The sequence below is a fragment of the Panulirus ornatus genome, chromosome 59 (genome assembly GCF_036320965.1).
Source record: "Panulirus ornatus isolate Po-2019 chromosome 59, ASM3632096v1, whole genome shotgun sequence".
NCBI classification, from domain to species: Eukaryota; Metazoa; Arthropoda; class Malacostraca; order Decapoda; family Palinuridae; genus Panulirus; species Panulirus ornatus.
In genome coordinates, this window is record NC_092282.1 from 5,842,004 (window position 1) to 5,857,329 (window position 15,326).

A 15,326-nucleotide genomic window follows, 5' to 3' on the forward strand; every position below is an offset into this window, starting at 1 on the left:
ACGGCAGCGTCCATGACACCCCGCTCTCAGCCTCCAGTGGCTGTGCTGGGTGCCGCCTCCGCATCAAGTGTGGCACAGCGTGCCATTCAGGCCACGCCCGTCCCTCCACCAGTCAGCGCCGCCCGCGCCCGCCCGGCCAATGGGCGGCCGTCGTCTCCTGAGTCCCAGCGTCCGGGTCTCCGCCTCTCCGCTCCCCGGCGCGTCGGGAGTGGTTGTTATGGCAACACAGGCGGGGCCCTACGACGCGGCTCCGCCCTCCCCGCCTGCGCCCTGGCTCTGAGGTGGGTTAGTGTTAGTGTTAATGTGAACGGGATCGAGTCGACACCCGGCGCTGAGGCTGACGGCGCGGTGTTCAGGCCTCTTCCCTGGCGACGCGCGCTGTGCCCGGGAGACCACAGTCATGCTGGCTGCCGCCCTCACCACACCACAGTAAAAGTTAGGGGGTCGTGACGGTCGGTGCCGAGTGCCCGAAGCCTCGAAGGCCAGGCAACTTGAGTGCGTGAGAGAGAAGCGCGGGGCGAGCGAGGCAAAGCAGGCAGACAAGGCGAGGAGGGTTTGTGATGGCCTGAGTCTACTATCCCTAGGGGATCCGTTCGCAAGCCGCCAACATGATTATTTGCTGCGCCGGCTGCGACAAACCTATTATGGACAAGTTTCTGCTGACGGTGCTGGACAGGACGTGGCACGCCGAGTGCGTGCGCTGCGCTGACTGCGGGTGTGCCCTCACCGACAAGTGCTTCAGCCGAGAGGGGAAGCTCTTCTGCAGAAGCGACTTTTTCAGGTAGGATCTATGGACTGTGAGGCTAGCAGGGAAGACTTAGCGCCCTCTCATTGCGAAGGTCACTGAGAGCAGGGGAGTAACAGTAGTAAGGGGCAGGTGGTCAAAACCCAAGGTCGAAGGTCATGTCTGAAATGATAATATTATCGCCGTACCAGTGACCTTCCCCGAGATAGAAATTTACATATGAATTGTTCGACTTTGTCAGTAAGAATTTCAACGCCTTTCAGGAAGATGCTGTTCCCACTTATATAACATACCCGAGCGGCGCTGGGCCCATAAGTCATTGTTCTGTCAGAGAGAGAAATGTTAAATCTCATAACGGAACCCAAGAATAATGTCTAAATATCCCTCGACATCGGTGGAAAGTTTGACGCCCGTTTGCGTACCGGGGAAACAAACGCACACCGGCGTCACGTTTCTGATCCGACGTCTAAATGAGAATTTAATCATCCGGGTGACGCAGCGAGCGTCTTTCCCGTGACGTGCCGAACACACTTCCTCCCGTGACGCAATAAGTACCGCGTCCCGTGACGCGCTGAAGACGTCCCTCCTCGTGACGCGGTAAGCAGGTAGTTCCGTGACGCATAGAAACAAGAAAGAAAAAAAAAAGGTATGAAAAAAAGTTCATCAATATTACAAGAAGAGTGATCTGGACCACATGGTAGTAACGTCCATATAATTCATCTCACTTAGTGTCTTCCTTAATTCGCTTCGTTACTACAGGTCATTTGGAAACCCAGTTCTAACACTGAAATTATTATTTTAAAAAAACAATTACTGTCCGCTTAGAATGGATTATACAATGCTTGGCGACTGAAACGCATGACGTAAAGGAACTGGTTCTGTAAACTTAAACTTAATTCGATATTCTTTGTGTGAAATAAATTTCTGCTAGGCATTTAAAATCTCGAGAACACAGTTCATTCCCTTGATCAGCTATTTATTTTCAATGCCAGATCCTATCAGGGTTTAGTAATGAATTGTTATCAATGTGTTATCGTCTCTGGTTTTCATATGTTATGAGAAAACTTTTCTCAGTATGAGTGACTGTATAAACTTCTAACACCATTGAATCTGTGGTGGATTCAGTGACCTGAAACCAGCGATATTAGCTGAATATTCTATTCTAGAATATTTGACGGTGTCCGATATTCCTGACGTATATCACCATCTACCTACATTACGACTAGAAAAACGGAAACCTCTGTTGTCTGAAGGCCTTGTGTACTGTCTTAGCTAACTCTGCTGGTTACGCAGTTCATGTACGGTGAGGGCGCAAGTGAGGTAATACTGTGCGTATAGTGAAGTTTTTATATACGCCTGTGTTGACAAACGGTTGTGGAGATGAGGTTAACAATGGGCATGTGGTGCTATGGCGTATTTGTGGTGGTGATGTTTGTGTGTGTGTAGGTAGTGTTGTGGTGTGTGGTGGTGGGTGTGTAGGTGTATGTGTGTGTAGGACATGGAGGGTTTGAATCTGTGATGACAGTCTATATATTTGGTGAAAGAGCGCAGTTGGATATACGCTATATTTGGTGTCATGGTGTACGGTGAAATTGTGTGAGTGCTTACGCAATATACTTTTGTATTCAGTGACTCCACATGATAGCTTGCGTATGTGTACATATAGAATAATGTGTGTGTTTAGGTTGTATTGCTCTGAATATATTGATTTGATCGACATTAATCGGATTATTCCACATATCATTGTGTAGTGATTAAGATGTTCATTATTCCAGGAGGTTGGGATTTACTTTTAGGATAGATGAAGCGTAGCCAAAACCTCCTATTCAAACCCATGTTCTCCCATTCAATCCCTTATCTCTTATACTAAACCTTACCTCACTGGCTAGATATACCGCTCACCCCTGAAACCCCAAACAGTTTCAAGTTAGACGTGAGGAAATCTTAGAAATTCTAGCCAAGAAATATGTTGTGCTTTTTCTTCTTTTTCTCACCACACAAGCACCAGAGTACATTACATGCACCTTTACATATCAAGTACACCTGCAGCAGTAATTTACGTAAATGTATTGTGAGTTATCGATATCAACTTTTCCGTGGCATTCATAAACTCGTACCGTGTGAGAGTCTACTACGAACGCAAGAAATGTCATGCAATGGAATCTAAGCCTATGACAAGATTTGATCTCAGCTTAAGATTCTTTAGGTTTGAGTAACAACATAACAGCGGTGATCTCAATAGAAATGTGAGGAAATTGGTAAATCGAAACATATCTAATTTCTTTCCGTTTGTGTATTACTTTTTTCAGAAAGGAAATCGGAGATTGTTTCATTAGGGATAGGTTAAAGTAAACATACATATATATATATATATATATATATATATATATATATATATATATATATATATATATATATATCGCATGGTAAAATTCCTCAAAAGAAAACGTGATACGACCTGAAAATCATAACCAACTTAAAAGAATTTTGAACGATTTAATCAGAAGAGTCCAATTAATTCTATCAAATCAACTGACCATATTAGGTGACGTAAATCTATGTCGGTCTTACCTTCCCTGTCGCACCAACATACGTTCTGTAGAGATGGGTCACCGATAGACGCAAAGGACTTTCGTTATATACCTATGGTGTTCATTATTCCCACGGTAGATATGATGGTAGATAGGTAGATGTAATGATACGTTCATCTTGGCAAGTAGAAAAATAGCTGAATGTATGGAATAAAAGGGAAATTAGCGATGAACGTTCACACCCCGCGTCTTAATTCCTTGAACACGACGGTACGACAGCATAACCTCTTGAGCGCAATGGTACAACCTTTAGGGAAGATGGTACAACCCTTGAAGACGATGTACAACCCTTGAGAGCGATGGTACAACCCTTGAGAGCGATGGTCCATAAACCTTATGAATATATATATATATATATATATATATATGATGGTTTGACCTTTGACCTGACCCATCGTGCTGAAGTGTAGTACCTTCGTGCTCCAGGGTCGTACCGTCATGCTCAAGGGTGATTATACAGTCGTGCTCAAGGGTCGTATCGTCATACTCAAGGGGTTTAGTTATGCTGCTCATGTGAGGTCGATTTGGCCTTTGTTTTTGTGCATGCATCAACCTGCACTACCGGGCGTTTGATTACCTCCATGGGTTGTCAAGAGAGGTCCCGAAACTGGTCGATAACAAGCGAACTACTCGTCCACAAGGTCGCTATTGGCAAACCTGGGATCTAAATATTAACAAGGGGAATGATTGGTGACCAGAAGTAACGGGAATCAACAACAGGGGCGCTAATGCGTTTATAAACGGGTAAACGGCTCTCTCACACTCATTTATCCAGAAAAAAACGTCAGCGATAATGATGGTGTACCTCACGAAATTACCATTCCATCAGTATCTCTTCCCCTTCCCTTCCCATCTAGATGGGATGGGTCAAGTGCACGTGTATAATCCTTTCCGCTCACTCGCTCCTTCATCTGTAGAATAACGGGTAAACGTCAGTCCTCTTTCCCAACAGTAGCCGAAGGCTATAATCACAGTACAACAGAGAGTGCTTTCCTGTCATCCTCCTCCTCCTCCTCCTCCAAGAGAGGCTGTATGTTGCTCCTTCATATGATCGAGGGAACGATGGGAGTGGATGATTCTAACCCTGAAACTAACCGATCATCATTTTACATAGATTCAAAGATACAATCACTGTCTTAACCTCTTTCACACGTAGTTCTGTTACCTTCAGGTCCTTTGTTACCTGGCTTTCCCATGTACTCCCATATCACCTCAACGTGTGTCTGTGTAGAATTACTTTATGGAGAAGAAGAAAATAAAAAAAACGTAATGGCACCGTAGTTCTTCTGTAGGGAAAGGTTTACTACGCACTTAGAACTTCTCATATCTCATGTCTTCAGCTTGAGTGTAAGCAGAGATGGCTCGCGTTAGCTGCGTGGGGCGCATGCTTGGACATCTAAGCTTTCATGAATAATTTAAAAGAATTAGAAACGACTTATCATATCTTGTTGTCATGAGTGGATGGATTTTAGTATATGAATTTCATTTAGCCATTACATTTGTGAGTTGTATATATATATATATATATATATAGAGAGAGAGAGAGAGAGAGAGAGAGAGAGAGAGAGAGAGAGAGAGAGAGAGAGAGAGAGAGAGAGGGAGAGAGAGAGAGAGAGAGAGAGAGAGAGAGAGAGAGAGAGAGAGAGAGAGAGAGAGAGAGAGAGAGCGCAGCGTTCTCTGCATTCCTAATTACCTCCTCTGAATTGGCGAAACAGCGCCACGAACAAACAAATGGCCACATTTGCAGATCTTCATACACTCTGACTGTTACTGTAACCAAAATCCCAGTATCCATCATCAAACACACAGAGAACTTTATGACGTTTACGTACACACTTTCGTATACCCTAGCACAGTCCATTAACAACACCTCGCCCCCCCCTATACCACATCGATCCAATCCATTCTAAACCATGCAAACCTTTATCCTTCTTGGATGTTCAAGCCCCGAAGCCCCAGAGCCTCATTTATTCAAATAATTTCTCTCCTTTTTGGCCCCTTACTCTTTCTACTTCCCTTCTTCCCTTCACTTCTGATGAAGAGATCCCCTTAATCAATCTCTCTTCCCTCATCCTCTCCATATGAGCAAACCAATGTATCTATGAGCACACCCTCTCAATCAGACTCTGACTTTTGCCACAATACACACACACACACACACACACACACACACACACACACACACACACACACACACACATATATTTATTCATTTATCTATTTTGCTTTGTCGCTGTCTCCCGCGTTTGCGAGGTAGCGCAAGGAAACAGACGAAAGAAATGGCCCAACCCAACCCCATACACACATATATATATATATATATATATATATATATATATATATATATATATATATATATATATATATATATATTAAATGAGATAATAACCATCTGTATTCATACCATGAAACTTTCTTAATTTCGCGCGTCAATATACTGCCACTAGTGATCTGTGCACAAGTCTTTAGTGCCTCTTATTCCTAGTTGTTGTTGTGGGAGACGTGTGCCGCCGATGGCACTGTCAAAACCAGTGGCAGCACGTGGATGGCGGGAGTCTTAGTGACGCCTCGTGGGACCCTAACAATAGCCCAGCCAATTAACGCACTTCCTCAATTTCCAACAGCCAATCAAATCCCCCCCATCCCCACCGAACGTAAAGAGTTATTATCGATCTACGAGAGTTGTTGGGTGTGTGTGTGTGTGTGTGTGTGTGTGTGTGTGTGTGTGTGTGTTCTAGAATTTGGCTTCGTATCTGTATTTTCCTCTCCTTGCTCCTTCTTTGGTATGTTTCCTCCTCCTCCTCCTCCTTCTTCTTCCTCCACCTATTCGTCAGACGAATGGATCACTCCAGTATTTCGCCTCCGCTGATTCGTTGACTATTTCCGTGAGTAATCAGGTTATTAACTTACAAAGACTTGCACACCCTCTGAAGTATATCCTATATTTCCCCTCACAGATATTACCGATATTCCTCTATGGAATATTGCCCAACAACGGTTAGGTGCAAAAGAGAAATGATATTTGGTAAAGTCTTCGAAGGGGGTCTCTACCTCCCCTCAAACAACCTGGACTGGTCCCTGGTTGTTGGAGTAGGTCGTAGGTCGACCAAGTTGTTTGGAAGTGGCAGACCCCAAACTAGCATAATGATAACCAAGTATTATCACTTTACACACAGATGGTTCATTCCAATAAAACTCTCACAGATGTCTTGAAAATGATGTTCTTTTTTTTTTTTTGCTTTTTTTCATGACCCGTCAAGTACAAATTACAGGTCAATGACTTTTTTTTTTCTTTTTAAATTTATGACTGAAAAGGTGATTTCCAAAACTATTTCAAATGTTAATGTTAAACTCAGTTAACCAGACGTTGTCAGCCCTAAGATATGATTTATTGTACATAAAGCATAGAGCACACACACACACACACACACAAACACACACACACACATATATATATATATATATATATATATATATATATATATATATATATATATATATATATATATGTATATAATGTTGGAAAGGATCACAATTTTGCGCGAATATATATATATATATATATATATATGAATATATATAAACACTCCTGCCTTACGTATCCCTCAAACATATGTGCTGATATTCAACATGTGTTGTCACCCCCTTCTACCCACCCACTCCCCAGGCATTGACACCACCACACAGAGAACACCTGAAGCTTTATAACAACCTCCTTGAGGTTCGTAGGAAGGAACGATAGTTATGATATCTCTTACGTGATTGGCTGAATACCTAACTATGCCAAAGCACGTATGCCGCTTCGTTCTTCCATATTTCGAACCAATTTCGAGGCTAAGAGGCGACTAAGATGCACACAGTGGAACTGATTCTTTCTCACCGAAACTCAGACTGGTCAACTGAGGGGCAATTAGAGAGAGATAAATGTCCAGTGACATGTATTAATGAGTGAGAGACTAGAATATTCTTCGTCTCTCTTTGGCGATGGGTTTTTTGGTATGCATAATACCCAACCTCAGAGGTCGAACGATGGTTGATACATTGTGCTTGTTACAGCGATTGTAGGGAGGAGACTCCATTATGTTAGTGAGTGTCAGCGAACTGTCGATGAACAAGAGATAAACAGTATTTACTTCTACATTTACTTCTTGTAAATAATGGATTTCAAATGATGTGGTTTATGTAATGATCAGACACAAGTGACGGAGAGGTATCAATTCTTTGAGAGAAAGGGTTATCCCTTTCTATGTATATAAGACACGAACGCCACTCGAACACATAAAACACAAACAAATAAACAAACCCATACGTAGACCAGTTCATACTCGTGGAAACACAAGTATGACAGATGTATAGAAGCACGTACTTCTAAGCAAAAAACAAACAAAAGCAGACGTGTAACAGCATACATAAAGAAAAGCCACACACACACACACACACACACACACACACACACACACACACACACACACACACACATACACGTCCAAATGACGAAGGACAGAGGAGCCTTTTCTAAACGGGACGAGGTGACCAGCGGCGTACCGCAGGATTCCATTCTAGGATCCTTGCTCTCCTTGTTCCATGTCGGTGACCCACCTGAAGATATGGACTCCTACCGGAATACGTTTTGATGCTGAGGCAAAGGTCATGTGGCGGGTGAAAGAAGAGGAGGACTGCATCACCTTAAAAGGGGACCTAGACAAATTGGAAAGCTAGCCTTGTACATGGTCGACGAAACTCAACCCGAGCAAATCTAAAGAGGATAAAGTGAAAGAATCTGTCAATATGTTTATCATCTGGCTAGGATAACTATTAGAATTCTGTGCATCAGCAGTACTTGGGAAAAGACATCAGCCATTCCCAACCCGTCATGAGTCCCATATCAGAAGAGCTGGCCTCATGTAGGTTGTGAACAGCTGGCTGAATATTGCCTTTCACCTGTAGTCGACTGCAGTTCAAATACTTGCTGGTATTTAGTTTATCTTCTTTAGTATTCTCCTAAGGTGGGGATCTAATGACACGTTAGGGATAAATGTATTTTCTAAGTTCCTCTCACATATAGATTTCTGCAAATCTATTTCCCATTTACATTTATTCGGGTTGAGTTTCAGCAACAATGTATCAGAACAACTTTGGCCTTTGTGTCTGGGTTCCCTTGAATGTTCGTGGAATTCTCCTAACTTTTTATATCCCTCAGGTAGGAATCCACTCCTTCAGGTAAATCCTTCGTATAGATCAAGAAGAACAATGATCCAAGAGCTAAACCTTGCAGGACGCCACTGATGACCTCAAACCATCTGATGAATTTTGCCTGATACGTTTTCTTTATTCCTTCACTCTAAGATGATCTTCTATCTAGTGAAGAAGTCTCGCCCTAATGCCTGCTTGCAGATCTAGCTTTCTTTTTTTATTTTAACCAGCCTGCTACAGTGTCAAATGCTTTCTGTTAGCCCAGATACAGGTATTCTACCAAGCCTTTTCCTTTTGTTTAAACGGAGCTCACTCTCTCGTAGAAATCTAAGAGGTTCGTTGTGAATAACCCTCTCCACCCCAACCCCAATTCCTTGAAACCATGTTTTCTCTCGTTTAAGCAGTTTTCCCTCTGCAAGAATCCATTCATTTGCTTTCTGGTTATCGTTTCCGGCCCTTTACTGACTATAATTTCAGGAGACTGATTCTGTGGTCCAGTGTTTCCTCCCGGTTTTCCTTTTTCTATAGACAGATGTGACCTTTTCTCACTTTCTCCCACTCCCATGAGTCTCCAAGATGATATCTTGAGCAAGAGTATCCGTGTGTGTGTGTGTGTGTGTGTGTGTGTGTGTGTGTGTGTGTGTGTGTGTGTGTGTGTGTGGCTCAAAATCTGATGATGTATACATGAACAAAAACTGAACAGTCGGAGCTTTCACAGGTGTTGAGGACTGGAGAGAGGTGTGGTGGGGGTAGGGGCATGGGGGGAAAAAGGGGGGGATGGAAGAGGGAGGGGAAGGAGGGGGGTTGAAGCTAACCGGGTTATCTTTACCCAGTACGACCCAGTCTACTGTGAGACGTTAGCTTTTTACTAATGGTGCAGCTACCTTCACCTATTTCTTTCCCACGGAAGCGTTACAGATTCTTGACCTCTGACCTTGCTATTAAGAGGCTAATGATAGCTAGTGTTAACTGACTTCCTTTGTATCTATATTGTTCTCCTTGCAGTCATCTGTTACTTAGGAATTATATATATATATATATATATATATATATATATATATATATATATATATATATATATATATATATATATATATATATATATATATATATATATATATATATATATCTTTTTGATTGTTTGTTACTGTTGCTATTTAATGGTTACTGTTGTTTAACCTCTGTTGTTTTAAATTACTGAAGACCTGACCTGACCTTATCGATATGTACACCTTTATCATCTTGATCTATTGACCTTACTTGAACTGTCATTATGGGATCTTTTTTTCATCCTTTTCCTCTCGTATTGTTTCTCTTTCCAAGTGGCCCCCTTTGTCATAGCACTTGGGGACCCTATTTTCCAAATGACCACTTTGCATCTCTGACTTCTGATAACTACATAAGTCTAACCTCACTAACACTGCCGACCACTGCCTCGTGACTCATGACTCAGTGTGACCCTAATGTCATCTAATGACTCAACATTGATAGACTCATTATCATACACTTGTAATTTTATGTGACCTTTTAAAAGGTCTTGCTCATGATTGCTAATGATAATCTATAATTCATGATCCCCATCATTATGGATTCTGGCCTCTGGAGACACTGTTTTTATTCTTCCGGTATGCTAGAGACGCAGTTGAAGGGATCTTATATTCTAATCTCCTTATCATAAAGTGTTTCTTGTAGAGATACCCTTGGTATAGATTCCGACCCTCTTCTTATGTCAAATTACATATAGATAATTACTTATCTGTATTTTATGGGGAGGTCTTGCACTCCTTGAGCCCCATATCTTAAGACATCTCCATCACATGAGTTCTGAAGCTTCTATATACTGTATGCATATCTCCTAATTCGATTCAGTCCATTCATCCACCACTCTTTTGTTTAAAAAAAAAAAAGCGCTTCTTAACATTATTTCTAAGAAGTCTCTCTTCTTTAATTTCATGTTATATCCACTGGTTATATCCCTGCAGTTGTCGAAGAACAGTTTAGCCTCTTTATCCTCAGTCTGGTTTAATAACCTAGTGGTCGTGACCAGATCACCCCTCACTCTTTTCTCCTCCATGATAGGGAAATGCAAGGCCTTTTGTCAGTCCTTATAACTCAACCGCCTTGATTCCAGTACGTTATTTCTTGCCCTTCTCTGGACTTACTGGTTTTTAGTTCTTTTTACTTCTTTGAATGTATATGAACAGTTTGCCGAATATCATTTAACCTTGCACTTCCATGCTATTCCATTACCAATATATAATTTGTCCCTTTAACTGTTATCCTGATGTAGAACTCTGGCAATAGGTTAGAGACAACTACATATCCCCAAGTCTCTTTCACACCTTATTTTTTGCCATATGATACCCATATTGAGGTATTCTTTTAATGTGTCCCATCCTCATTACATTCATTCGGGTTGAGTTATATCAACCATGTATTAAACCAAGTTTTGAGTCTAAGTCTCCTTGTGAATTGAGGCAATCCTCCTCAGTTTCCACTTCCCTCATGATCTATGCGTCATCTGCAAGCATGTTGAGGTAAGAGTCCATGTCTTCAACCAAGTCATTCACATAGATCAGGCCCCGGTACCCCACAGCCTCCAGGTTCTCCTCGCTCCCTCCAATTCTGACGCATATATCTTATATTTTTTCTTCCTTCTCTCATACTTTCAACGTGGTCGAACCATTAACACCGACTTTGTTCGGACCTCTCACTCAGACTGCACTTACTCACCACACCTCTTTCTGACAACCATCATTCCTACGCTAACAATCCGTCTCGCTCATTTCATTCTCAGGCATTTAATTTCTAACATATCCTTCCTCTTTCTTCCCTATGCATCTACAGTCCAACACTCACCCATAAAACATTCGTTGGTGTACTGTACCTTCAAAGATTCCCATCGTTTTGTTTACAGACACCGACCACTCCTTTCGCAAGCTTCATAGTACACACAAGACCTCAGAATCCTCTTATATCCTATGATTCACTTCGGTCCCCGTAGCTACTTTCACGTCCACTCCCAGGTATCTGACACACTTTAAACAGTGTAGGTTCTCCCAATCTAAACCTTCACTCAAACGATCTTGTCATATTATCCCCCTGTTGCACTTAGTTCCCTTACTTACTTTCACATTAACCCTCAAGTTTTCCCTTTAAAACACTCTACCAAACCTTGATATTGTTTATCTGCATTTTGTTCCAGTAGTCTCCCTCATAAACTCCGTACATGAATGGTATAAACAGGCACCGTGACTCCACACACCCTTGACTCAGACGCACCTTCGCCTAGAACCACACACTCTCCTCCCTTCCTACTCGCACAAATGCTTTACTCTCCAGGTGGAAACTCCTGGTCATGTTAAGTTGCTTTTCCTCCCTCATCATATATTCTTCATGCCTTCCAAAAGGCATCGATATCAACCATATCTTGTGCTTTCAGTGGATACAAAAGTGTTACGTAAGAATCCCTCTCTTTCTCTAGATATTCTCCACACAGATTCTTTAAACCAATCATTACCCGGTCCTTACGCCCCTTTACCATTCCTGAAACCACATCGTTTCTCCATAATCAGACGCTCTGCACATGCCACCACCCTCTCAATCACCACTCTCACATACCTCTTACCATTCAAACACAAAGGACTTACACCTCTGTAATTCGAACATTTACTTCTGTGCCCCTTGCCATTATAAAAGGGTACTATTTTCCCATTTTTTTCCTGGCCTCTGGCACCTCACTTGGCCATATCGGTAACGGAAGACCCATCCAACCACCCAGCGGCATTTTCGTTCTCCTTCTCGATAAACTCACCTGTAATCTTACCTACGTCGGGGGCTTTTTCCCATTCTCCAACTCATGCAAAGCTATCACGACTTACTTTCTCTCTTGCTACAGTGACATTCGCTATGGCTCTCTAACTCCACATGCCACCTCGTCGTAAACATGATACATCCTCCTCCTTGTTGTCTAACACATCCAGCAGTCCTTGAAATACTCAGGCAATTCCATCATCATATCTTCGCCTGTTATCACCTACCCGCATAATCTTTTTAATGTCGCCCACATCTGTATTTGATGTTCTGATTACATTTTGCATTTCCTCTATCTTTCTGAAGTTCCTCCATACTCTCTCTCTCTCAAACCATCTTTCATTGGTTCTCTTTTAGCTTCTGTAACTTGCTCTTATACTCCTCCTAAACGTGCGCAATCCTTTACTGTAGGTTTTGTCCATACACGTCCCAATTCTCTCTCGTTAGCTATTCAGTCTCTTCATTCTACCAATCACTACCCTTTCTCATCCTCATCTTTCGCATTACACACACTCCACATTTACGCTTTGTTACACCAAAACCCTCCCATTCCTCCTCAAGTAACTATTTTCGTTTGCTCTCACCGCATAACATTCTTTAATCAACTTCCCTTTGAATCTCAGCACACACTCTTGTTTTACCATTCGCTCACTTTCACCTCTACCTTCAAACATATTTCGTTTCTCTCTTCCTAAACCCACCACAGACTTTCACAATTGTCTTCACAAAGAAATGGACAGGCTATCCATCGGCTGCCCCTCTCAGCACGTTCACATCCAACAACCTCTCCTGTATTTATTGACCAGGTCACACTCTAACAATGCCCTAACCCCACTCAACTAATGTATACATATACATGCTCCTTTATTCAAACCATGGATTTCCAATTACGATTCATCCTTCAACATACATTTCAACAAGTTTTCCTCATTTCTCATTCTACAATGAGAACCCAATATCCCCTAGTTGTACCCTCAATCGCCACATCACCCAGCCTTGCATTCAGATCCCCCTCACACCAGGATCCAGTCCCGCGCATCAAAACTGACAAAAAACATCGTCGCAGTTCCTAACATTTATAACCATTCATTTGTAGACGTTTTTAAAGATCAATATACATTTGAACATTGGAAAAACATAACTTGATGATTTTCTTTTTTTTTTTTTTGGCCCACTAATGCTACTACATTGGTTTTAATTGCATACCTGTTCTTCTAGAATTCTTGATACTGTGGTAGTATTCTCTCTCTCTCTCTCTCTCTCTCTCTCTCTCTCTCTCTCTCTCTCTCTCTCTCTCTCTCTCTCTCTCTCTCTCTCTCTAAGGTAGCAGGTACTAACCAATCAGACAGGTTACTACATCCTGGGAGTCGGGAGGGTTTGTGACGGTGACGCACTGAACCAGCACGGCAGCGGCTATCAAGTCCCCTTCCCTAGCCCGGGTTATTTGGCTTCTCTTCATGTCTTGTATGGTATCAAGGAACACACACACACACACACACACACACACACACACACACACACACGCACACACTCCATCTTACACATATAACATTCGCTGACCCGTAGCTCACGCTACCCTCTATCTTAAACTCACAATTTTCCCGTGGTGAACTCTACGCGCTTACCCAGGCCTACCTATTGAGAGGGTTCTCTCCAGTGGAAAAGAAATTTCAAGATATAGGGACCTACGAGAGTAAAATTCCCTTCCTATACTGTAAAATAGGTAATTACAAACTAGGTAATTACATACCTAATGATATGTAGGGTGTAATAGGGAAATCATATTGTCACTCATTTTAACCCCTTGAGGACGACGGTACGACCCTTGAGTATGATGGGATAACCTTTGAGTATGATGACGTGACCCTTGACTTGAACCTTAAGAATTTGGTGAAAGGTCACAACGCTCATAGAGAAAGGTCATATATAGCATAGAGTTGGAATTATATAGCTAGCCACTGTATAGCGCAAATATTAACCATGATCATAATACTCGAGTATAGTAATTCCTAAGATGCAATGCTATAAGATGCGATGCTATAAGAAAGAAATACGTACGTCATCTAAGATATAAATGACGATGATTCTATCGTAAAAAAGATATATATATATATATATATATATATATATATATATATATATATATATATATATATATATATATATATATATATATATATATATATATATATATATTCTCTGTTAGATAATGTAGGGTTAGATGATCAGTCACGTGAAGGAAGTGTATAGCGTCCTTGTCGCATAGAATTACGGATGATGTAACACCAAAATAGACGCATGAAGAAGGATCGTAACGCCTTTATCGTACAGAATTATAGATGATATAACACCGAACAGACTTTAGTGGCGTAAGACACCAGTGGATAATTATACGTTTGTCGCAAGTAGTGGCTCTCTCTCTCTCTCTCTCTCTCTCTCTCTCTCTCTCTCTCTCTCTCTCTCTCTCTCTCTCTCTCTCTACGTCAGCTTCGTGTTCAGCCCTCGCCCGCAACAGCGTCGTAATATTGTAGAATCCTTTTTTGGGGGGTGTTGTGTGGAGGGAAGGGGGAGCCGGGCGGGCTTGGGGGGGCGGTCGTGGGGCGTTAGGGGATGGGGGACCAGATTACTGTAGCCCCCCTGGGAGGGTTACAGAATTATTGGCTCCGTTGCATAAAACTGTAACTTGAATGCGGATTATGGCGTCGTAATTCTGCGACGGAGGACCTGTATTTACGAAGTACAGAGGGGTTGTGGAGGAAAGGAAAAAAAAAATATAGATGATGGAGACCTTCAAGTGTGCGATATGGCGATTCACTCCAAATTCGCATGTGGGAGTCTACACCGTGACACGATCCTTTCTTTTTTCTGCAACGAGATAAGAATGATTAGGAAAAGCTTAGCTGAAGGAGACCGTAATTCTACAAAAATTAAAGGTATGAGTCAATGAAAATGATGTGAAGTGGTATAAACGAAGGCAAGGAGTA

General features: G+C 42.0%; 1 protein-coding gene across 2 annotated transcripts in view; it reads left to right on the plus strand.

Moving 5' to 3' along the window:
• Window positions 1–300: 300 nt before the first annotated feature.
• LOC139767252 (LIM/homeobox protein Lhx1-like) overlaps window positions 301–15,326 on the plus strand; it is a 202,272-nt gene continuing 187,246 nt past the window's right edge. For both annotated transcript variants that reach the window (XM_071696411.1, XM_071696410.1), the window contains exon 1: window positions 301–781. In XM_071696411.1, the coding sequence (XP_071552512.1) occupies window positions 609–781 (173 nt within the window). In that variant the 5' untranslated portion in view covers window positions 301–608. The remainder of the gene's footprint in view (window positions 782–15,326) is intronic.